The 26673-nt window shown below is 37.5% G+C and overlaps 2 protein-coding genes across 2 annotated transcripts in view; both read left to right on the plus strand.

The window, feature by feature from the left end:
- Positions 1–26673, plus strand: part of LOC135079223 (uncharacterized) — a 369397-nt gene that overhangs the window by 331220 nt on the left and 11504 nt on the right. The window lies entirely within an intron of this gene.
- Positions 5220–14083, plus strand: LOC135079206 (monocarboxylate transporter 14-like). Its single transcript, XM_063973794.1, has 6 exons — positions 5220–5398; positions 6991–8171; positions 8255–8791; positions 11730–11945; positions 12221–12506; positions 13170–14083. The coding sequence occupies exons 2-6, from the start codon at positions 7053–7055 to the stop codon at positions 13334–13336; spliced, it is 2325 nt and encodes a 774-aa protein (XP_063829864.1). The 5' UTR covers positions 5220–5398; positions 6991–7052; the 3' UTR covers positions 13337–14083.

Consider the following 26673-nt stretch of genomic DNA (forward strand, 5'->3'; position numbering starts at 1 on the left):
CTAATTCTAAGGGATGGTTGAAATTCTTGTGCTTTTCGAAGATTTCTATGGTTTCTTTTCTTTAACCAACTTTTCCAACTGTTGGAGATTACTTATGATCAAAGAAGTTACTAAGTATAATACTTTTTTAGTCATCGAACTTTTATTTTGGGAACACACTGCTCTACCACCTGCTTCAGACCCAGAGGTCCCGGATTCGAATATGAGATGAAGTACAATGAATTTCTTCGCTTTCTTTCCAAATATTTCAGGCCTACAAAAGTTCAAAACAGACTGGGAACAAAATAGTTAATTGAAAGTGTTTTGGTCCCAACTCAAAATCGAACCCTGAACCAACGAGTCGAGTTATTCAACCACCGATCCACTGAGACGATAGAAATGGTAAAGAATGCAAATACCTCCCCAATTAATTCGTGTTATGGCACACGAAATCCCTAAAATGTGCGGTATTGATCTATTGCCAAAGGACTGACGCGTTTACGAACAGACGTCAGCACATAGCTGTCGTAAAAATAGTCTTTATTGCAACTATATAAGATGCTAGTTTTCAGGTAGATGTGCGGTCGTCTGTTCATCGTGCCACATCGTCGCTCACGGTGAGATCACCGCATCGGCGCCAGCGTCTGTGGAGCGAGACATGAGCCCATTACGAGGCAGACGCCCAGACATAATAACGGTGCATCCATATCAGTTATTGGGGGACAATATTTGGCTAAATTAAAATTCCCTAAATATTTTCGGCCAATTCAAACGACTTTAGCTATAAGCTGAAGGACTGAGCATTTTAAGCTTCGGTGGTTAAGTCAAGTCAATCTTAGTGAGTTGGATTCTTTTAAGCTGGATATCTCGATTTCCAATCTGGGTAAACAGTGTTGAAGGAGTGAGTCAGTTTTGAAACTAGTCCGTCATTATCATCATTGCAACTAATGCCTATCTATCTAGGTACCTACTGCATGCAAGTCAAGGTAGGTATCGAAAAATGCCACCAAGCACTTTTTTCACTAATATCAACTCAAAAAGAATCCCGTCTATTCTAAAAGAGTCACTTACTTATGGCGCTAACGAATGTGTTAAGAAATTCGAAACTTTGCACAACTCTATTGATAATACGCTGCATTTTGGAAAGTAGATCAAAAAGAAGCGTCAGTGTAAATGCAGCTTAATGTATATTTTCGCCCTCACCCTCCGAAAATAACTGGAGGTCATTGACTGTCGATCATCTGTTGAGATTATTGCGTGCGTACGGCTAGTTCTTCATGGGAAATCTCCACTAGTCAACCATTGAGCTTCGCAGTGACGTATCGTAGGAGAAGCACCAATTCCGTCGAAACTTACGTCTTCTTGATGAAATTATTCCTTTGCTATAGAAGAGAGCCTTCGCAATGTGAACAATAATATTTTTTTATCATGATACCTAAGTTTATAAATCTTTTAACTTTTAGGCGATTATCACACTGCACCGCGCTCCGCCGCGGTCCGCGTGGCGACATTTAAAAAATCCCGCGCGCAAACGCGTTGTTAGTGTGTTGTGCTACGCGTGTTTTCTATACAAACTGAGGTACTTGCATACAATGATTAAATCTGTCGTCCCGCGTACCGTGGCGGAGTGCGGTGCAGTGTGATAATCGCCTTAGTTTAGGCATTATGAATTCTGGAATACTTACAAAATCATATTCAACGTTTTGTTACAATAACTGTTATCGAATTCTCAAGGTACCTTATCACGTTCCCTGTAAAGACTTTGGAGAAAATAATGATGTGATTATTCCCTATCAAAGTATAGAAAAACTAGAGCAACAAATTGAACCGGTAACGTTTGGCCTGACCGACAGCCGACAGGGTCACTCATAAATTGTCTCACAATAATTTAGAAAAATTCTAAATATAAGTAAAGTGAGTGATAATATTTACCTAACACAGTGGCGGGGCAAGACCTATGGGCAAGACAGATTTCGCGAGGCCTTGTTCTGTGGCGACCTGAAGACGGATTTTATGAAATAATAAAAAAAAACGGGTCACTGGTCTATTCATTGACAGTTTCTGATTTCTTGATTCAGTGATTATTTTTAAAGGAATTTTGCGCCAAAGAATAATGTTTGTCACTTAAAACCGTGTTGTTGCTTAATTTTGTGTCTGATTATGGCTGAATTTGTTTGGAAAAAAAAAATTTTTAACTACATTGTTTAGCTATCAATAATTTATATTTAATAGTCAATGTCTATTCGCGCATCGCTTGCAGATGGACGTGCCATCTGCTATTATTGTTTAATAATTATTACAATGCAGACAACAAAATCTGTGTTAAAATAAAACTGTGCCGGCGCATGCACTGTCATGCACTTATGTGACACACTTACCTAGTGCAGTGTTGTTAATTGAATTTTAATTAAAAATGGAAAGTCCCTTTAATCGAAGTACAATGACCAGCCGAAGCCCGCCTCCACCACAGAGAAGACCAACTGAAGAAGATTCTACTCCCGCGACATCAATAATTGAAGTTGTATCGACCGAAGAAATCCAGAAATGGATATCCTCCATTGAGAAATGCCTTAACGACATATGCTATACATCAGGAGAAGGTAAACTGAACACAGAACAGAAGCTGAGAATCAGCAACACAAGCAGAAACGTGTTGGGTGGTGTCTCTCAATTGGCTGTGCAATATCAGTCACTAAAACAGAAATGTATCTCAGCCCAATCAATGATCAAAACATTAATTGATCAAAAGGAGTCATCTACCGCACTAGGAGATCAGATCGAGGACCTAAAAGTATCTATTCGCTCTACCCCAAAGGTTGAACAACCGAATGTATCTTTTGCCGACGTGCTGAGAACCAGTAAGAGCTCTATAGTAAGACCACCAAGCACCAGTAACATTGCTATTTACCCAGCTAGCAAAGATAAGACCAGTAAAGAGACTAAGAAACTTATTCAGACCATCATCAAGCCGGAAGAATTAAAACTGCATATCCGAGGGATGAGAAAAACCAGAGGCGGGGGTATTATAATCAGCGCTGAAGGCAAAGATAACCTTGAAAAATTGAAAAAATCAGAACTGCTGAAAACATCAGGTCTCAACGTAGAAGAGACCACAAAACGAAGGCCCAAAGTGATTTTGTTAGGAGTGCCCACCAACACATCTGAGAAGGATGTTTTTGAATGTCTCTACGAGCAAAACATCTCGGGTAAATATCAACACATTGACCGCAATAAGTTCTTAAGTTCTATTAAACTAAGCCACAAAACTGGCAAAAAAGACGGGCCCTACTGCAACTATGTGCTAGAACTTACTTCAGAACTGCGAAAAATTTTCATAGACCAGGAGAGAGCATACATTAATTGGACCTCCTGTCCAGTTAGAGACTATACACTTGTTACAAGGTGTTACAAGTGTCATCAATATGGTCACTCAGCAAAATTCTGCAGAGAAACTGAATCCACTTGTGGACACTGTGGCTGCGCTGGACACACAATCAAGGAATGCTCAAAATTACTAGCACCTTCGACCTGTGCCACGTGCCGGCGCTTCAATAAACCAAGCCAGCACAATACGGGAGCAGAGAGCTGCCCTGCAAGAAAAATTGCTGAAGCAAGATACATGAGCTCAATTGATTATGAGGGCGCATAGGGCGCCGCAAAGGCCGTTTACTTAACGCAGTCCAAAGATGTGCAATTACACTCTTAGGAATATTTAGTTATGTGACTCGCGATCGTATTATTTGTTTACACACAGAAACTATTTCAATTGTAATAATTATTTATTTTAAGAGTAGGTCAATGTAAAAATAATGCTTAGTAAGTAAGTAGTTAAGTATAGCAGTAAATGTAACCTACTTATTCTGAGTTTGATAATCTATTCCAATATTGTATAGTCAGCACTTTTTAAACAGATACCTAAGATACAGGCAATAAATTTTGCTTAGTTTAGGTATCATTAATTACTTACGCACACTAACCTTAATTTTATCGAAACCAAACTTGTACGTGTTTAGGCTAAGTTTTTATACAGTAATAAATTTATTCTTAATGTTTCAAAATTTTTGATGCGCGAGGCCCCTTGTTCCGCGAGGCCGTAGGCGGTGGCCCACGTCGCCTACGCCTTACGCCGCCTCTGACCTAACACCCTGTATACGGACGGGGTCGGTGTTGCGGTATATGAGAAACGTAACATGTTGACGTTTTCAGCTTCTTGCACGTGTTTGTAAACGAGGCGACCACTACGAGACGTATCTAAATTTAAAATTTCATATTTACGATACTGGATATAAGGATCACTCACGTGTTTGTCTCGCGTGACTTTCATAAACTGGGGAATTATCTTGGAAGCTTCTACGAGAACACTTCGAAATGAAATTAGTTAAATGTACAAGCTACAGGATCGTGTGAAGACCCAATAAGTAAGGGCGATGAAAACTCTTTCAAATTAATTTAGATGGATGTAACTTATGGACTAGACTAAGATCAAGTCAGCTTCAAACAGTTAAAAGTAAAAAAACTGCCTCAAAATAATCTATGTTAATAGGTAACTGTACCTATATGGTCATTAGCGACCAGTTATTTAATGTATCTAATTGCTGACTAATTACTTACCTTAAGTGCATGTAATTTAGCATGTAGGTTTCTGGATAACCAGCTTTAAAATGTGTTAATTTACTATGTAAGTAATTGTCTAAACTTCAAAGCAGCATTCATATCTTTAAGATCATTTCTGCTGAATCATTTATTACATGCCTTCAATGGATCGTTTGTTTCCTTTTTAGAATCATTAATGATCGAAGTACGCACCTACATAGTGTTATGCACATGAACCAAACCATTTGCTCTATTACAGGAGTCGAACTCGCGACCTGTTTTGGCTCTATGGTTTGTAGCACTAATCACTAGAACAAGCAACTTATAACTATGGAAGGTTCATGTTCAAATGGATACCAAAAAGTCGATATCTAGCAATGTACCTAATCGCGATAACGCATTAAAAGATACAACAAGTACCTATAGCAACTACACTAACTAGATGGGTTGCGAAATATAGCACAACCAATTTACACGAATTAATTGGGAAGCCTGTACGTCACCCATTCATGACAAATTACAGATATTTCGGTCCGCGCGACCTATTTCACAAGTTAGAAATGCCGGTTATCAATACCTTATGCCATTTTGTATTTTTGGGTAACCTAACGGTGCGTTGATAATCGTGGCGCCGTAGAGTGTTGGGCCCAAGTGGCAGTGTGGGCAGCCCAGACAGTCTTGTTGCAAACGCGTTTGAGGCACGACGCGTTAACGCCTCGTCAAAGGTCGAAATGTAGTTTGTTTGATAACGCGAGGTTACTAGTCAATGCTCTTTTCGGTTGATCTTGAATGTGAGTGAGTGAGTGCAGTGTAGCTATTTATCTAGGTAGGTACAGTCGCTTACGCACTTTGGTTAGACATCTACAGCCGGCGTGCGATTTTTGTGTTGTTGTGGGACATTTGGTGGTGATTCATTCATTAGCCACGAGGGTTATAATAGAACGTCATAGTAAGGGTTTAGTATCTCCGGTTCTGTGCTAAGATATTATGTATTAGGTTCTGTGTTACAAATTGTTGTTGACTTTGGAGCTGAATATTTGCTATATTAAATGAAATATAAAAACTCACAGAAACTTGAATGTCTTTTTTTTATATAACGCACATCAAGTGCATCAAAAACAAAAACACTGATGTTTTGCTCTTGCAGATGTTCTTACAGTGTAGTTCTCAATTAAAACATTTTGAATGGCATACCTGGAGCAGTCCCTCCCTATTTTGAATGCCCCTTACTTATACGGGAGTTGAACCCCAGACAAACCCCAAGCGACAATGCTCTTTATCTTATTAATTAGAATCGACTGGTGACTTTTATATCAAATTCAGGAGACGTGCAACTCGTTAATGTATTAAATAAATAAAATAGTAGGTTTCATAATCATAATAATAAGTAATATATGAATGAATCAAAGCGTTTGTAAATTACTAGCTCGCGGAGTTCGATAGTTACAGCAAAGCTGAAGAATTTTAAACACGTGATTTAGTTATGTCACCGACTCTCCAATACTCATGTGTTCTGACTTAATATTTATAACAATCACGATGAGGTCAGGGATTGGCAGGCTATTTAGGTACCTTTTGCTGAACAATATGGGGCAAATCAAATCACTTAATAATGATTGTTATGCACCATTGTTGATATCTTTCGCTTCAAGGATGTAAGGCTTATATGCTCTTACGTATTTTCTATAAATACCTATTGAACAGAGGCTAAGGAGGGGATTTGTCTTTACAGTGGCCGAGTTTGATGTACCGTTGTTTATAAAGTCTCTTTACAGTCAAACACATCGCACGTGCACGTTTTTAAGTGTTACAACGTACTAATATCATACTTATCTTTTAAATAATTAGTTCTTATCACCAAATAATGTTGCTTTATCAAATAATGAGTGCTCTACAAGGCTCTACACAGTTTAAAACATACGCTCTGAAATGTATTTACGTTTCTATCAAGTAATAAGTAAATAAAGTAAGTAGGTTAGAGACATACGATTAATACCTATTGATATCATAATTTTAAAGAATCTTCAAGTTTTAATGACTAAAGAATGAATTCAAGTCTGTGATTGATCCAAATACTGAAATTCAACCAATTATCAGGTTCTAATCATTCCTGAGTCAATCAAGTTTGGGTTATTTCAGAATAAGAGATAATTTTTCCTACAAAAAATTAAAAGGCCCTCAACATTCGTGGGAGTCAATTAATCCCTTATTGATTGTTTCTACGAACCTATAATTGGAAGAAGCGTAGGCATCTTTGTAGATGCTAACGATGTTTTGAAGTTCGAATAAAATTTGGTTAAGTATAATAAGTAGGTCTATTTCGGGTTCCCATTACAAAAGATAAATTGGGCAGGAGAGTCGCGATCAAATGAGAAACTCCTCATCATTTATAGCTAATTAATTTCTTATTTGTTTCAGAATCTAACCAAATGTAATGCTATGAATTGTTTATTTACTGGATTATAAAGAAACAATAAGATATGGCCGACCTAAGCGAAGATAAGCCAAACAATAATCAAAATGGAAACAACACGACGATGCTCAGTGATATTGACGAAGATATAAACAAAATTAATTCATTGAAATCAAAAAGCAAAGAAATCGTAGCCCATTATGAAAAGACAAATGGGACGCCAAATTCACCTCCAGTTGAGAGGGTTAAGTTCCAAGGTCTAACTGAGAGCGACTTCGATAGCGACAGTTCAGACGAATCAGAATCTTTTGTAGCAAAATTGCCGCCGGTCCCTGACGGAGGATGGGGATGGGTGGTCGTGATCTCAGCATTCCTGGTATCAGCCTGTGCTGATGGCCTAAGTTTTTCCTATGGGCTTCTTCAAGAAGAATTCGCCAGATACTTTGACACCACCCAGTCCCAAGTATCCATGATCGGCAGCTTGTTCATAGCCACGCCGCTATTGGCTGGACCAATCATGAGCGCTTTAGTGGACAGATATGGATGCAGGTGGATGACGATGATAGCTGGGCTGTTATCTACAATAAGCTTTTTACTAGCTTCTGTATGCAATTCAATTGAAATGTTGTGCTTGACATTCGGTTTCATGAGCGGCTTAGCGATGGGCATACTGTACGTAACTGCAGTCGTGTCAGTCGCGTTTTGGTTTGATAAGAAGAGGAATTTGGCTGTGTCTTTAGCATCAAGCGGTATCGGTTTTGGCACATTGATTTATTCGCCGATGACGCATTATTTCCTACAAGTCTACGACTGGAGGAACACCGTTGTCCTACTCGCCGGCACGTTGCTGAACATGTGCGTTTGCGGTGCTTTAATGAGAACTCCTGAATGGCTGGAAATAAAGCAGAAGAGAGAACGTAGATTGTCAAGATCTAGACGCTCGTCGAGCGCGGGATCTCTCTCATCTCGGTCGCTCGGTGGAGAATCACTTTTCTTGACCAACGATGAACTGAAGTCGTTGCTAAAGAGCGGGAAAAGTCCCGAATATATTTTAGAAACGTTGGCAACATCGATTGCTGAAGCTGAGCAATTAGAAAACACAACACAGATGAACGCCGAGGCAACGCTTAGGCAGCGTATGCATTCTGCCATACATTTGCCCACATTTATACAACAAAACGAAAGGGTGAGTAACTAATGTTCTGCCGATGCTCCGAACTTTTGGATTTGAAAATTACAAATTTGCTTACATAATCGTTATTTTTTCAGGTTCCACCAGAGGTGATAGATAAATTAATGAAGAACAACAGGCTGTACAATATTATTTTGCAAAACTACCCAGATATTTTGACTAGGCGACACTCAGAAATTAATCTGAACGTGGAAGCTCCGCCAGCAGATGCGGTGACAGAGCCGGCCAAGTTGCCCGTGCAAGTGAAAATTAAAAAGCCAAAGGATATGACAGAATCCGATGTGAACAAATCTAGCGAGAAGATTGTGGAACATGAAGGCGAGCATAAGAAAACAAAAGACGCCAGTAAGAGTACCGTCAATGATACGAAACAAACTCCAAGAGCGAAAGAACATTCTCCGAAGAAGGAGGTCAGGGGGCAGTCCTCGAGCTGGCTCGTGAGACAGCTGTCCACTGACCACCACTACTTCAAAGACATGCCGCTGTACCGCAACACGATCATGTATCGCGGAACTATGATGAACATCCCCCGGTACAGGCTGAAAGCGTCATCTCTACCAGATATTTATAAAAACTCTATGTGGTCAATAGAATCAGAATCAGATGACGAGTGGGTAAGTACTTTATAGACATATTTTCCTCCAACGTTATCTTGCTTCTACAGCAACAGTTAGTTTCTTAGTTTACTTATACCTACGACTACTTCATTGCATGTTCCTAGCACGGTTTTCCTGCTAAATCATGTATTTTTAACCTGAACAACTTCATCGTAAATTATGGCATTATAGTCTATCCAACATAGCTTGATTAGAATGACAGCTGTCATCAAAAGTAACGACATAACTTTGTAGTAGCGATCAATGAGAGCTAAATATTGGCGGACAAGAAATAATTCACGTCTGACCTACAAACAATATTTTCGACGACAGTGCTTCCAATAAAAATGATAATTTCGTGTAAATGCAGCGTTAAATTACACCAATAAGTAGTAATTCGAAATTATAAAAATCAAGCTAGAGTATTAACGACGTCTCTACAAGGTTATCTCGAGTTACAAAAATGTTAGTGTTGGGACATATCGACAAATGTCATATTAAATTAAAACTATTTTTTAAACATATTTAACAAATTTTTTTTCTAACTAATTTTTTAACATATTTAAGTCAAGTTATACGTTTTTCTAAATGTTCACTATTAAAAACCAAAAAACATTTCATTCTTAAATAATCAAACATCGGAAATCAATCACCGGTAATTTTTTGGGTATTCATAGCACCGTTGCTCTAGAAGAGATGTCCACCGCCCTCTAGCGAGAGGAAAAAACCACTGAAGAACACTGATGATAATGACTACGACTTAGGTTGTACACCCTTGACATGAATTTTAAATTTTACTGTCTTTAAATTTAAATCATAATTGTCATTTTTATGAATAAAGATATATGAAGAAAAATTGGGTGCATTTTTTCATCTCATTTTTTCGAAAACTTATCGATACATCTATGTGAACCGTACGAAACATACCCATCACTAGTCACATTCGTTTGACAGCCGTCATTCTAATCAAGCTATATTGGATAGACTTTAATGACACATTTGTAAGATTGCTCATTGTTATGAGTAGGTATTTCTCAAAAAAAATGTACATTTTGAAAAAAAAAGTGTGCTTTGAAACAGTTCAAAAGTTTTATATTTATAAATCATCACACAAAAAAAACACACACACAATTTTGAAGGATGAATATTAATCTTTAAGATAACGAAGAATTATAGCTATAATCCTACTTATTACCAAATATTTAGATATTTTAAAAATAGTCCTTTTTTACCTTTCATACAAAAACCTGTTTGCCACCCTAGCTTTTTCATGTGTTTTTGTTTCATAAAATGCGATACGTAACTAAATTATTGTAAATTTCTTTGTATTATCGTTCTACAGTAATCGCAGTTTCTGTATCAAATTGATTTTTTATGGGGTGTCATAATGAATTGGCAATTTAAAGCAAAAAAACAAAATGAGTCGCTCTCATTTACTATTTCGTTATTTACTCTTTAGTTACGATTTATTTCTACTTTCCCATGGTTTCTGAACAATTCCGTATTTATTTTACACGGACAACAATAGCTGCACTCTGAATGGCTGTTGGCCTGACGTCTCCGCCATAACATCTATCGCGAAAATTAGTGAAAACGTGAGTGTTTTGTGGGATTACTTTTTCGTAACAGGCAGTAAAATCAGCGATTTTATATAGAACGGTAAGTCTTCATTTAACCATTTTTTGTAATACGTGTGGTACGAACATTTAGTAAGCTTTTATATTTGCTGTAACAAATTTTATCAAAAAAATACTTGTTTCTGATCTCATTTTGTCTAATATTTCGTTACGTTTTTTACGAATTTCGTTACGTTACGAAAAAGTACAACATAATGCTGAGTGTATACTGTTATTGCCTGACTAAGCATAGTAATATTAACTATTTAATTTATTTAAAAAAATATAGAGCGTCAATAACAAAAGGATTGGATACTATCTGCTTTACAGAAGTGCCACCAGCAAAAAATAATCAAATCATTTAGATTACGTTTTTATGTGATTACTTCTTTTGTTTTTTTAGGAATGCCACCAAAAACCAATGCCAAAAGGCAAAAAGCTTACAGAGAACGACTCAAAATGGATAAACATGATGGAACAAAAATAATTTTATTAAAATAGTATGAATGATTACTCCCTTATTTTATTTCTAACCCCTTAATATTACCCCATATTTGGGTGCATACTTACAAATATTTCGAATTGAATAAATTTAGAGCATTCACAATATTTCGCCAATGTATAACAAGCCTTATGGCCTTACTATTTCGTTACTACCGTTTCGTTACGTACATTTTTTTTGAGAAATACTCTTATAAATACCTACCATAATTATTCAAATTACCGGTTCAGTACACACAACATAAAAATATACAATTAGATAAGTAACTTAGGTAGGTACTTACGAGTACAAGATATCCAAAAGTGATTGCAGTGATTGTGAGAAAATCGTGTCTTATTGTAGCAAACGTTTTGATCACAATTTTATTGTTTAACAACCACATTTATTAAGCACTCGTAACACATGATTAACGAAACCGAATTATTTACTGTATTATTCAGACTACTAAACTATCGATTACCGCCATTTTAAATTGAAGAAATCTACCCCGGAAATTGCATTAAATGAAACTGTAAAATGACGTTAGTGACAGCACTGATAGCAAAGAAAATGAGTTGAATTTATTTATAAATATTCTTATACCCTACCTACCCACTCGCAAGGTTGTTTGTATGTTCCAATAAATATTTAATTCGGATTAATGTAAATTAATACAATTTCTAATCACCGTTTTTATCAAACCACAATGTAATAGCCTAGAACAGGTACCTACTACTATAGTACGACTATAATAATGAGTATTCCATACTACTACCACAGAATAAGTAATAGTACTATTACTAAGGATATTACAGATGAATAATATTATTTAACAAAATAACTTCATTTACCTTTCCAGAGATGGTACCACCGACTGTTCGAGGTGCTCAAAAAGAGCTTTAACTTCGAGATGTTCACGGAGTTCCACTTCTTCATGTTCAACCTTTCGGAGCTGATCCTCTCTGTGTGGTTCATCGTGCCCTACTTCTTCCTCAAGTCCTACATGACCTCCCAGAACATGGAGGGCGGGGAGGTCATGATCAGTATCATCGGTATTGCCAGCGCTATCGGAATCGTAAGTCGTTTTCACGTTCAAGGTTGAATTGATTCAAATGCATATGATTTATTTTTAGACCACCTGATCGATAGTGGACAATTATGTGTTATGTAAACTCAATCCAGAACAACCATAGCCCTAGCTAGGATATCAATGTTTTACTGATGCAATTTCGTTAGCGTTACCTGGGGACAGTAATGAGAACGTAATATCAATTAGAATAGTGTTCTAGATCTCTAAAATGAAAGAATATTAATTCGAACAGCAAATAAAAGTGCCTTACTTACTCACAGGTGGTGCTGGGCTGGTCAGGTGATCAAAAGTGGTTGAACGTGACGAAGACCTTCTCATTCTTCCTGATCCTGTGCGGAGCATCCGTGGCCGCGTATCCCTTCTTCATCCACAACTACTGGCTTCTGAGCATCAACTCGGCAGTCTTCGGCTTTTCCTTCGCCAGCTCGTATTCTTACTCGCCAGCGATCCTGATGAAGCTCATACCGTTAGAACATTTTACTGTGGCTTACGGACTGATATTGCTGGCTCAGGGTATCGGGCATCTAGTCGGACCGCCTTTAGGAGGTAAGTCATGGCTTGTAATTGATGAACTAAACATTACGACATTGTTGTCTAGAGATATGTATCTGAGTTGAATGATCACAACAGATTATACCTAAAAGTGAGCGTGGGAATTACCAGTTATAGCAAATTACTCATGATGACAACATACCTAGGAAACTACTTTGAATACTGTCTAACTCAGTACCTATATTTGTCCAACTAGTATTAAAAAACGCTGGCGAATATTTCTTACAAAGAGTTTTATGGAAACTTGGTTCTTTTCATGAAATGACCTCACAGCACGACATCAATCTAAATAGCCCCCATAGAATAATTAAGTCGCCGGTCGACGTAATAAGCTCCCACGAAATAATCGTCCCTTAGAACGCCGACTAATAGTATTCCATTGGAGCAATTGACATCTGACCTTCCACATTGATAGGCATGCATTCGAATATTCTGACCATGTCGTAGTGAGTATTAATTATGGTTTAATCGGTACGTTGATTAAATGTCATCACATTTTCCCTAACCGATCAGGAACATACAGGAAGTTTTAAACTGAGATTGTAAATCAAAATTTACAAATTAGAGTGCCTATTTTGAAATATGAAATAGGAATGAAATAAGATTACCTATTTAACTAAGGTGAATTAAATCGGTATTTATTTATTTACTTTCCAGGGCTGCTGTACGACGTAACTGGATCATGGGAGCTGACGTTCTATGTAGGGGGCCTGTGGGTGGCGGTGTCAGGCCTCTGCCTGGTGGTCATCGCGTGCACGAACAACCGTCGCTTCTGCGGACGCAAGCCGCTGCTCAACGATGCCCAGGCAACCACTGAAGTTTAAAAGAATTTGGATCTAATTGCTTGTGGGTGACGGCTGAAAATAGCCTCCACAGAGACCCGTTGACGTGGGATAATCCACGTGGTTTTGGGTGAATGGCAGTAGGCGCTACGTTAAGCGGCAGCTACTGACGTGCAGCGAAAATGTTAATCTTTTGGCTTGAAGTGGAAAAAGTACTACAAAGCAAAGATGAAGACTTCTATGTAGATTTCTAGTTCATGATATAAATATTAATATCTGCAGATGGATATATACGAGGCTTACGGTCTAGGGGGCACTTGCCATAAGTGACATATTATTTCACTGGTCGTCACTATTTATAGTCAATGGCGCCATACTTATATGGTCACAACGACTACGTAAACTATTAATTGTACCTATTTATGTGGCACTTATACCAAGCCAGCCTATGTAAGGGCAAAAACGTAGATGTATGTTGCTGTCACGACAACATTTATGAACATTTATATGCGGCACCCTCTACAAATATGTACAACCATAACGAAACTAAATTTTGCACAAAAACGTCCAATGAAAATAGGACTAAGATAAAGCTAGTCGGATGATTGACGAATTTAAATGTAGAGACATATTCAAACCCGAATAACATAAAATTTCAAGTTCAACTTGACTTAAAAGGGATGACCCACTAGAACAAAAACTTCTCCTGAAACTGCTGAATGTGTGAACCGGACAATGTCAATGTGCTACCAAAAAAACGAGAACCAAAGTGATAAAAATATAAGAAAAGACTACTAGTCATAGTCATATTCATTCTTATATAGTCATTCTGCGTTAAAAATATTGAATTACGCCATCCTGATTCAGATTCTGAATCATGTTGCACCAAACACTAAAGAACGTGATTTATCAGATTATCCTCTTCGGCCATAATCGTGCCAGGATGACGTCAGACCATTTTTACCTGAAGTGTTTATGGAATAAATATTTTATACGCTACCTCGAACCAAACTATGATTATGACCAACTGATGTTAAACAGTTTGCTCAACCTTTTGATGTTCTGTGTTGTAGATTTCTTGAATATAGATCTGACTCAGCTGCTTTTGTTTTCCTCTTACACCCTACACTTTATGTATCTACTGCAATATCTAAGCAACTTAATATGTATACAGGATGATAGTTTTGAACTGTGCAATATTTGGTACAGTCGTCACAAATGCTTAGAAAACGCTAAAAATAATCTGAATACGAACGTACTCGTATAACTCTACATACAAAACTAAGCTATTCTATGGCGGCAGATGGCGGCTCATATGCCTGTCTATAAAAGTATCACTTGCAGCCTTTCACGGTTGCCAAGCCGTAATGTTGTAATATTTGAATTAAGATTAGGACCGATGACATCTGCGTCTACGCATGGAACTGCGGCAACACAAACATCTAATGGACGTGTATTTCTGTGAATAAATGAATTTGAATTTGAATTTATCTGTGGTTCACAATAAACAATGTGATCACTTTGCAAATATTTATTTATACGTCACATGTCATAAATAATGATTACACATTGAAAGGAAGTCTTACATTTGTGAACGATAACACACAACATTTTAAGATGATAAAAAAGAGGCTATTTGAATATGCCCAAGGTATTAATTCCAAAATTATCCTCCTGTAAACACATCTTAGGGTCCAATTCTGTGAAGTAATAAGCAGGTAATCTTTGAAAAAACAAAAGAAAGTTTAACAGAACAGGGTTAAATACAAAACCATCGTAACTTTACAATGACAACTTTATTGTGAAGGGAACAACAATCGATGGGGAACAAATATCAACAACAACAGTACGTAACACATCAACTGGCTACTGTAAGCACTGAGGAGACCTTTAACGTACACCGCAGTTTGAGCTACTCAAATCATCATACTACAAACTATTACACTAATTAATAACTGATTGGATAGTTACAAAATATAATTAAATAATTTTTTTATTTGATGATACAAAAAATATAGTTTTCGATAATTTCACTACTAACCCAATAATATCACTAAAATATCTGAATATAGTAAAATACTCTATTAAATATGCATTATAGAATTTACGTGAAATAACGAATTAGTATATTTTTATTTGAATTCTTAATCTATGCATAGCCTTATATTGAAGGAGGCATGCTCTGACACAGTTCGATTTGAAGAAAACTGATTCTAGGTAATATTTGATAAGAGTCCATTTGTTAAATACATTTTCCACAGCCATTGATGCAAACGCTTGCATTTATAGTGTCGTGTATAACTAGTACTTAACAAACGTGAAAATAATTTATTTAATTAAATACTTAGTGTGTGACACCAAAGAAGCATTTTAACCGCACTGATAAATCAAACCTGTTAAACTACATTGTTTTCATCAAACTATTCTAAAAATAAATTATAAATTGTTTCGAGAAGCTCATAAAAATATTTAGGTATTTGTAAATAACAGAATTTAGTTTAAAAATTAACTTACTTACATGAAACTCTTATATTTTAATACTTCAAGGAATAATTTGTATTCTGGCATCATTTTAATACCAATTATAATCAAGAAGGACCTACTATGTACTTTATAACGTACCTAAATAGAAAAAATACAGCATACTCTTTGAATTTCATAAAATATCAATGCGGCATCTTTTTATAATTAGTCATTAATTATTTAACAGTCCTTTGAGAAATATTCGGTAAGTTAGTACAGATTTGTATAAGTTACAATATATTTTTGTTTTTTAAGGTTACAGCAAGATTACTTTTGTCAGTTATCCTACAACATGATATTCGAGTTGAGAGCAACCCTCGAGTTAAATATAACATTCAACAACTTCGTAATTATTATTTAATATTTAGAATTTGTGTGAAGAGGTAGTTCAAAGAGTTTTAACATTGATCATTACGTATTTTATATTCTTATTATAATTCATAAGAGACTTTCAAAGCGTAGTTAATATAATTTCATAAGTGTCTCATGATGTGGTAGAAATAAAGACTATTCAATAGAATTAACTTACTTTCTAAACTTGAAGGAATAAGATAGTACCAGCTAGACAGGGAAGACGTTATTAACATAATTAAGCAAGTTAGTTCGGGACTTAATTTAATTTTCAGCATCAATAACCTTAAAGGTGCACAATAAAATGAGCTAAGTGAAGAGTACTGAAAATTTCCTAATTCCGCAATAACTAATTTTACTCTAGATCAAGGCAATCGTACATTGAATCTATTATATTGCTATAGAGTTCTAGACGCCAGTACTTGGCGTCTTATGTAGTTTTCTGTCAAACTAGAGAGACATCGAGGATAGGGCCCTACTTTCACATTTACAACCGAGTCATGACTAATTTACGTCCTTAAATACACAATGTTATCTCTAGAAATTCTCTTCTAAATGTTAATTTGAGACTGTCAATTTTATTTTCAGCATCTTTTTCGCAACTTATCTTGAGAAGGTCTCACTGCCGTTTTATTAGGATATCCCTAAGACTCTGCCTTCATATTTTTTAAAATCAGTGACAGTCTCAAATCACATTTAGACGAGCACATTCATTTTAACACTAACATTAAATGACATAGAAAAGGATGTAGAAAAGACTTACAGACAAAACTATTCTCACTTGAAATCACTTTAGGTTACATCAGACGTGGTGGACAGCTGGAGAACCGAGGTCCTGTCGCGCGTCCAGCATAAAATGTTCTAAAGGCCGTTATAAACTGCGTTGGCGTATAGTCGTATACGTGGGACACTATTTAAGTTGTGAGCCTAACTATGAAAACAAAGTAGTTTATTATTAAAATGGTATTGATTCCGTTTATTGGTATTGTCTTTCATGATTTATGTACTTTTTAATGTGTCCGAAACACTTTTCATAGCATTTTTTCCACTCAGCTTGAGGCACCTCCAAAGCATGGTTTTTGACCGCACCGACAGTTGCTTCTGGCTACATAAATCGCTGTTCACGCATTTAATTTTAATATATGGGTACCAAAAGAAGTGTTTAGATTCCAAGCAAGAATTTTGTAGCGTTGGACCTGTTTATTTCATATTTTGAGTGTTCAAATAGTCAGTTGTTTGACGAGACGTGTAAAAGCTCACATTTTCGTCACGAATGGCGATTCGACTATGCTGGTCAGTTTCCCTTATTAAACTCAAGACTTTTGGAAAAAAAGTGGCTGTTTACTATTAAGAATAGTTAATTCTAAATTTCTCTAGTGACGTTTCTGTCATATAATCGGATATTTCTGAAAAATAGGCGACCGTAAGTTTCAAAGTGTTCCGAGCGCATGGGACTTTTGTTAGAATTGGTTCATCTTAAAACACCTCCATAGTCGATAGCTGTTTATTTTCAGGATCATTATGCATAGATCCTTAATTCGTCAACTGTCACAATTTCAAAAACGGCTTTTAAAGCTTTTTAAACATATTTATCAAACATTTCCAAGGACTAAACGACACAAGCGTCCTATAGAGCGTTTGAAAAATTTTGTGACATCCATAATATGGTCATACAAAATTTTATTACTGCTAGTGGAATTAATGCTTAGGATTATCTCAATCCTACGATATATCACATGACGAGGTTTCTCTTCCATTTTTCTGACAACATCAATGTTTTCCGCCACTATTAGTCATTTTGGACGACTTTCGCAAAGTTCACTGGTGAGCCAATGACATACAATATTATACTTCTTAAACTAGCGTTTTACAATGGTAAAGGACAGATCTTTATCACCAAAAGTGAAATTTAGCTGACCGCTTCAGTTTTGTATTGATTAACCACGTCGAAAATCATAATAAATCTTCGCGCGAAAATTTCCGCAAGTCAATTCCATGTTTTTGTAGTCAAGCTAATTTTCAATTCAATGTTAATAATACAAAACGTGCTCAAATAATAAAAAGTTTTGAATAAGGTAGTAGTCAAAAATGTCAAACTTTTCAGTAAAAGTATCAGATGTCGTCTAACAACACGTTATGTTGTCGAGGCTCACAACTTAAATAGTGCCCTAGTAGATAAAATGTAACCCTCAAACTGTTATAATTTCTATAGAATCGTAGATTTTCTCAAGAATCAGAAGCAATTCGCGAAAAATGCGCATTGCAATGTTCTCTGAATTCCTAATCCTTCAAAACTACGACTTCAGTCTTGTAATATGAAGCTCTTGTTATAGTAACTGAATATTAAAATATAGTTCGTATAAGGTAAATAATATTATATCTGTAACAGACAATGCGAATGTGATTCCAATTAGTCAATTAGTTTGACATAATTGAAGATATTATAGGCTTTATATGCACGTTGACGTTATTTAGAAGATTGCAAAAACGGCCTAATACGCGGTATAAACGCGCCAGTCTATAACGGCTTTAAGTCTCAAATAGTAACATTTACTCTAATACTGACGAGCTCGTCGTTACAGGGAAACTAAGCTACTGAAACAGTCCTTACAACGATCTCATTAAAGATATGCTCTATCTTAATCAACTCTCATAAAATTGGCTTTGCGCTTCTCAACTGCACGACACTTATCCTATAAGCCGATAGAGTAACAGGAAATATGTAAAGACGACGTATAAAAGCAGTCGAAATGACTTAACAACCATTAGTAACAGGTAACAACCACAAGAATTATATTTATAATATACAGTGTGTCCGGGCTTGTAGTGATCAAACTTTAATGGCGTAATCTATGGACAATTTTATCGATGAAAATACTTCAAATTTGTGGCTTGACCCATTTGTCGCAAAATTACGAGGATTTAAGTTTTTAATTTTTAGTTTTCACCTCTTCCTTCAAAAACAAGTGAAAACGTGGGTAACTTAACATTAATAAGCGAATATTTGATATCATGCGATAGTCAATAAAATTATCTATTAGTAGAAGTAGAAAACGGACACAAGTTTCATACATTTTATGGAAGTAAGAATGGATTGAATTAGAAAAAGACACTATTTTTCAACCGACTTCAAAAAAAAAGGAGGAGGTTCTCAATTCGACCCGTATGTTTTTTTTTTTTTTTTTTTTTTTTTTTTTTCTATGTTTGTTACGCGATAACTCCGCCAATTATGAACCGATTTGAACAAATCTTTTTTCGGCGTATAGGTAATACCTCAAGGGTGGTCCCATTTAAATTTAATAATAAAAAAAACAACCCCCAAGGGTGGAAAATTGGGGATGAACTTTTTTATACGCAATATCTCCGCCGATTATAAACCAATTTGAACGATTATTTTTTTGTTGAATAGGTATTATCAAAAGGGTGGTTTCATGCGAATTTGAAGAAAATATTTCAACCCCAAGGGTGGAAAATTGGGGATGAACTTTTTTATACGCAATATCTCCGCCGATTATGAACCAATTTTTTTTGGTCTCAGTGTACTGCCTACCTTCAGTGGTAACATCAAGATAATAATTAGTTAACTAAAAAGCAAGAAATAAGTTAAATTTTATAAAAAAAAATAAAACCGACTCCAAAAAACCTACACTAAAACGTAGAAAAATAATTACTAATTACCTACTTATTTATTAGGACGAATTATTAATATTTATGTAGGTATACCATGATTGATACTTTTGGAGTCGGTGCAGGCAAACTTTACATGTTTCATAATCTTGGCACCGACTCCAGAAGTATCAATCATGGTATACCTACATAAATATTAATAATTCGTCCTAATAAATAAGTAGGTAATTAGTAATTATTTTTCTACGTTTTAGTGTAGGTTTTTTGGAGTCGGTTTTATTTTTTTTTATAAAATTTAACTTATTTCACTTCTTTTTCAGTTATTTTCCAACACAAGAAAAACCAGGTCGTTAAAGTATGTTTTATTTGCATTGTATTATTAGTATTTGAGCTATTCTACAAAACGAATGTAAATTTATTAGTCTATGTCTATTAGTTTCGACGTAATTGTTGAACAAAGATACCCCTTCCTAGCCGGTTCCATAGCGCGTCGGAATAGGTTGTGTGATTCTTTCAGGCAGTGCATTTTCGCATGTTAGCAGCGAATAGCTCAAATACTAATAATACAATGCAAATAAGACATACATTAACGACCTGGTTTTTATTGTGTTGGAAAATAACTGAAAAAGAAGTGAAAAAAATCATGTCTTTTTCTAATGCAATCCATTCTTACTTCCATAAAATGTATGAAACTTGTGTCCGTTTTCTACTTCTACTAATAGATAATTTTATTGACTATCACATGATATCATATATTCGATTATTAATGTTAAGTTACCCACGTTTTCACTTGTTTTTGAAAGAAGAGGTGAAAACTAAAAATTGAAAACTTAAATCCTCGTAATTTTGCGACAAATGGGTCAAGCCACAAATTTGAAGTATTTTCATCGATAAAATTGTCCATAGATTACGCCATTAAAGTTTGATCACTACAAGCCCGGACACACTGTATTATGTATACTCACTGATTAAAATACATTATATTATCTGCTTTAGTGGGGTTGTTATTATAATTTCAATAAATAGCACTATTTCCCGGAAATAGAACGGAAATAATTTCCGTTCTCTTTTATGTGTTTATATTATGTATATCGATTGAATATAGTAAAGTAATATAGATTTAAAAGACACTGGATTCATAATATTTTGAAGTATATTAATTCTAATATAATATCATTTATACCTTATTCATTTATTTCTAAAAAGATACATAGACGCTATAATTTTAAAAATAAAATTTTACTATACTAATAGGTCAGAGACGTCTTATAACTGATTTTTTAAATATAACGATCAGGAATATAGCTATACCTTATTTACCTATATTTTAATAGAATTAGGTAACGAAAAACAATAGCATTTTATATTTTTCAACACATTTGTTAGTAAAGTGACTCTGAAAGAACTGTTTTTATCATAGTTTTCCTCACAAGTATGTTGAAAAATGTCTTAAGAGACCCGTGTGCATTGGAAATAATTCAATTTCGCCATTCTCAAATTGGGACTGCAACTTCCCCCTTGTATTAAGTAATATAGAATAGAATATCCAACTTAGCACACTTGCACCGTTAATAACGTACCTATCATTCTTAGACAAGGGTCTGTGTGCGGTATTTACAATACAATCTTATAAAAATATTTACAAAACCCAGGTGAGGAGATGAGTACTTAATTAAAATACTTTTTTAAGGAATAATGTGCTCAAGTGATATGTTTCAATGATTTACAATATCACTTAATTGACAACGAAGATAATATACAAAAATAGGGCCGTAAGGCATTTGTATAAAATCATTTATAATATTTTTGTAGTTAGTAAATATATTTTGTTACATAGGTACATTAAATAAACACTGAATGATAAGATACTAAAGCAGTTAGAAGCTCTTCAAAAATATTTTATGTGAAATTGATTTTATTTATTTTCAATCATTTCGAGCGAGTATCAGAATGAAATAACTAATAACTCAAGCTCTCTTTATCGTTTGGATAAAAACTAATTTAGGTCTGTACCCAAATAAATAAAGTCGACTTCTAAATATATTTTACCTTTTTGGCGAAGAGACTATAATACAAGCACGTGCCAATTTACTTTAGTTACTAGCTTATATTACGAAATAGATTAAATCCCTGAAATCGGGAATGTTGTAATCAACCATGAAGTCAATTTTATGTAGGTATGTATTTTCATTTGAATGAATCATGTAAAAATATTAATTTAATGCGTCGAATGCTACGCATTATGGCTTATTATTGAACCTGACAATGACGTTTGGTTAGGCATTTACACTGGCACTAAGACTAGGTGTCCGTTGGCTGCAAACTTTCGAAGCACGTAGCCGTGTCATAGTACTACGGTATGCCGTAGCAGATTGCAGTGCCGTAGCAGCTGCTTTAGAACGCAGCAGTTTTCGTAGCAACTTTATAATGCTGTAGCGGTGTTTCGTAGCAGCATAACGTCGTAGTGCGTGGTTCATCAAAATGTATTTATGGGTGCAAGCAAGCACTCCGTATCAAATCAAAATAATAAAATTCAGCGTCCAAAACCACGTGCATTAAAGTGGTTTACGTAACGCGCACTCTTTAGCGTACAGAAGTACTGTCCGTAGCAAAACAAAAAAAACTCTGCAACCAAAACCGCTACATATAACTTCACGTAACGTGTACGAAAGCACTGTCAGTAGCAAAACAAAAGAACAAAACTCAGCGTCCCAAACCGCGTGCAATAAAGTGCTTCAGATAACGCGCACTCCTTAGCCTACGGAGAGGCACGAAAGCACTGTTCGTAGTAAAACAAAAGAACAAAACTCAGCGTCCAAAACCGCGTGCAATAAAGTGGTTAACGTAACGCGTACTCCTTAGCGTACAGAAGTACTGTCCGTAGAAAACAAATGAACAAAACTCAGCGTCCAAAACCGCATGCAGTAAATTGCTTCACTTAACGCGCACTCCTTAGCGTTCAGAAGTGCTGTCCAGTGTCCATAGCAAAACAAGTGAACAAAACTCAGCGTCCAAAACCGCGTGCAACAGTGGTTGATGTAACGCGCTCTCCTTAGCGGTCGGGCCTCAAGGGCGCGAGGGCCGCAAAGCGAGGCACGAAAGCACTGTCCGCAGCAAAACAAAAGAACAAAACTCAGCGTCCAAAAACCGCGTGCAATAAAGAGTTTCACGTAACGCTCACTGCTGAACGACTTTCCGTAGCGTGCGACAAAGTGGTCGGTGTAACGCGCTCTCCTTAGCGGTCGGGCCTCAAGGGCGCGAGGGCCGCAAAGCGAGGCACGAAAGCACTGTCCGTAGCTTAACAAAAGAACAAAACTCAGCGTCCAAAAACCGCGTGCAATAAAAAGTTTCACGTAACGCTCACTGCTGAACGACTGTCCGTAGCGTGCGACAAAGTGGCCGATGTAACGCGCTCTCCTTAGCGGTCGGGCCTCAAGGGCGCGAGGGCCGCCAAGGAGGCGCGTCGACGCCGCTAGGAGGCCGGGGAGGCCGGCGCCTGCTGCAGCCCCGCGGTGGAGCCGCGAGCAGCGCGCGGCTCCAGCTCCAGGGAGAGCGTGTATTGGCGCTCTTCGGGAGGACTAGGGAGCGTCCAAAACCATGATACAGTACTTCACGCAACGCTCACTCTTGAATAACTGTCCATAGCAAACCAAATGAACAAAACTCAGCGTTCAAAAACCGCGTGCAATGTAGTAGTTGAGATAACGCGCTCGCCTTAGCGGTCAGAAGTACTGTCCATAGCAAATTAAGAACAAAACTCAGCGTCCAAAAGCGCGTGCAATAAATTGCTTCAGTGATTCGCACTGCTTGAAGTTCTTTCTGTAGCAAAACAAGAACAAAAAATTCAGCGTCCAAAACCGCGTGCAATAAATTGCTTCAGTGATTCGCACTCCTTGAAGTTCTTTCCGTAGCAAAACAAGAACAAAAAAATCAGCGTCCAAAACCGCGTGCAACAAAGTGGTTGTTGTAACGCGCTCTCCTTAGCGGTCGGGCCTCAAGGGCGCGAGGGCCGCCAAGGAGGCGCGTCGACGCCGCTAGGAGGCCGGGGAGGCCGGCGCCTGCTGCAGCCCCGCGGTGGAGCCGCGAGCAGCGCGCGGCTCCAGCTCCAGGGAGAGCGTGTATTGGCGCTCCTCGGCGATGACTAGAGAGCGTCCAAAATCGCGTACAATACAGTACTTTACGTAACGCTTACTCTTGAATAATTGTCCGTAGCAAATCAAATGAACAAAACACTTAGCGTGCAAAACCGCGTGCGATAAAGTGGTTTACGTAACGCGCACTCTTTAGCGTACAGAAGTACTGTCCATACCAAAACAACAAAAAAAAACAAAAATCAACGTTCAAAAACCGCGTGCAATAATTGCTTCACGTAACACGCACTCCTTAGTGTTCAGAAGTACTATCCGTAGCAAAACAAAAAAAAAAAACTCAGCGTCCAAACCGCGTGCAATAAATTGCTTCAGTGATTCGCACTCCTTGAAGTTCTTTCAGTCGCAAAACAAGAACAAAAAACTCAGCGTCCAAAACCGCGTGCAACAGTGGTTGATGTAACGCGCTCTCCTTAGTATTCAGAAGTACTGTCCGCAGCAAAACAAATGAACAAATTTCAGCGTCCAAAACCGCGTGCAACAGTGGTCGATGTAACGCGCTCTCCTTAGCGGTCGGGCCTCAAGGGCGCGAGGGCCGCCAAGGAGGCGCGTCGACGCCGCTAGGAGGCCGGGGAGGCCGGCGCCTGCTGCAGCCCCGCGGTGGAGCCGCGAGCAGCGCGCGGCTCCAGCTCCAGGGAGAGCGTGTATTGGCGCTCCTCGGGAGGACTAGGGAGCGTCCATAACCACGTACAATACAGTACATCATGTAACGCTCACTCCTTAACAACTGTCCGCAGCAAACTAAAAGAACAAAACTCAGCGTCCAAAAACCGCGGGCAATAAATTGCTTCACCTAACGCGCACTCCTTAGCGTTCAGAAGTACTGTCCAGTGTCCATAGCAAAATAAGTGAACAAAACTCAGCGTCCAAAACCGCGCGCAACAAAGTGGTTGGTGTAACGCGCTCTCCTTAGCGGTCGGGCCTCAAGGGCGCGAGGGCCGCCAAGGAGGCGCGTCGACGCCGCTAGGAGGCCGGGGAGGCCGGCGCCTGCTGCAGCCCCGCGGTGGAGCCGCGAGCAGCGCGCGGCTCCAGCTCCAGGGAGAGCGTGTATTGGCGCTCTTCGGGAGGACTAGGGAGCGTCCAAAACCACGTGCAATACAGTACTTTATGTAACGCTCACTCCTTAAAAATTGTCCGTAGCAAACTAAAAAAACGAAACTCAGCGTGCAAAACCGCGTGCGATAAAGTGGTTTACGTAACGCGCACTCTTAAGCGTACAGAAGTACTGCCCGTCCTAAAACAAAAGAACAAAACTCAGCGTCCAAAAACCGCGTGCAATAAAGTGGTTCACGTAACGCGTAGCGTTCAGAAGTACTGTCCAGTGTCCATAGCAAAACAAGAACAAAAAAACTCAGCGTCCAAAGCCGCGTGCGACAAAGTGGTCGATGTAACGCGCTCTCCTTAGCGGTCGGGCCTCAAGGGCGCGAGGGCCGCCAAGGAGGCGCGTCGACGCCGCTAGGAGGCCGGGGAGGCCGGCGCCTGCTGCAGCCCCGCGGTGGAGCCGCGAGCAGCGCGCGGCTCCAGCTCCAGGGAGAGCGTGTATTGGCGCTCCTCGGCGATGACTAGGGAGCGGTCCAGGAGGAACTCGCAAACCTACAAAACACAATCGTATACAGTAGACTATTTGACACCACCAATCTATTGACGTACTTTTTAAAACTGTCAAAATGTGACTCCCATAGATTTTGTAGGGAAATACTAGCCAGTGACGTCACTATTTAGCCAACTCAATTAAACTACTTTTCTCAATTACAATGGAACCAAAAATCTTAATTTACAGGTAATTTAAAATTAATTAAGTTTTTAAGACCAGAATAAATTGTCTTTTTAAAAAAGTTGTGATTTGAAATTATTGGGGAATGGTGTCAAATAGTGTAATTTCTTGTTAATTCAATATAGCAATTACTGGTGACTGTTCCTAAAATGAATGTAGAAACATTATCAAATTAAGAAACAAACAAGACATATTTAAGATTACCTTCGGTATGTGATCGATCTTGTAAGGAGTTTGCTGGAAGTTCCTGATTTCTCGAATGACGTGCGCAATCTGAAAAATATAATAATTCATATCAGTGTCCCCATCTCTCTTGAGGGTGAAAATGAGATCAAAAAATTAATTGTGCTAGAAATAACTTAAAATACTCACCATCCTCATCTTAGAGAAATTAAGTAGTCCATCAGGGGTGTAGTTTGATGTGCCTTCTTCAATAAAAGACAAATCTGACAGATACATGCCCAAATATGGTATGCATGGCGGATCACACCTGCAAAAGAACAAAGAATTTGTATTTCAACTGCACCTTAGTAATTTAATTAACAAAATCACAAATAAAACAAACCTATGTAGAGCATCCCTGAGGATCCTGAATCGACACTCGGATGATATTATTGTCTGCATCCTTTCAATTGTTTGCTTGCTCTGAAAGAAGAAGAAAATACGACTTCCTTAATAACTTTTATCAAGTTCCATCTTTAACATTTTACTAATATTTCGTTTGTATCAACAACAACATAAATTATCTTCAAAACACATTTTCATGACATTTAGCCTAAATATGGAAGGTATATTATAACTACTAATGGTAAATGGTGTATTATTAAAAGTTTACAGAAATACAGGGTGACAGGTAAAGCGATACATTCCTTGATAGGGGTTAAAGTAGAGCTTATTTGCAGTCATTTAAGTCATATGACACCATGTCCGAAACTTGTTCATTTCCAAGTTATTCA

This window comes from Ostrinia nubilalis, chromosome 16 (assembly GCF_963855985.1).
Source record: "Ostrinia nubilalis chromosome 16, ilOstNubi1.1, whole genome shotgun sequence".
Lineage (NCBI taxonomy): Eukaryota > Metazoa > Arthropoda > Insecta > Lepidoptera > Crambidae > Ostrinia > Ostrinia nubilalis.

Bases quoted from the DNA above. Each gene is read 5' to 3' on its own strand.
- LOC135079206 (XM_063973794.1), top strand. From the start codon at position 7,053: ATGGCCGACCTAAGCGAAGATAAGCCAAACAATAATCAAAATGGAAAC. The intron at 8,172-8,254 runs GTGAGTAACTAA...TTATTTTTTCAG, and splicing joins TTATACAACAAAACGAAAGG to GTTCCACCAGAGGTGATAGA. The intron at 11,946-12,220 runs GTAAGTCGTTTT...ACTTACTCACAG, and splicing joins TTGCCAGCGCTATCGGAATC to GTGGTGCTGGGCTGGTCAGG.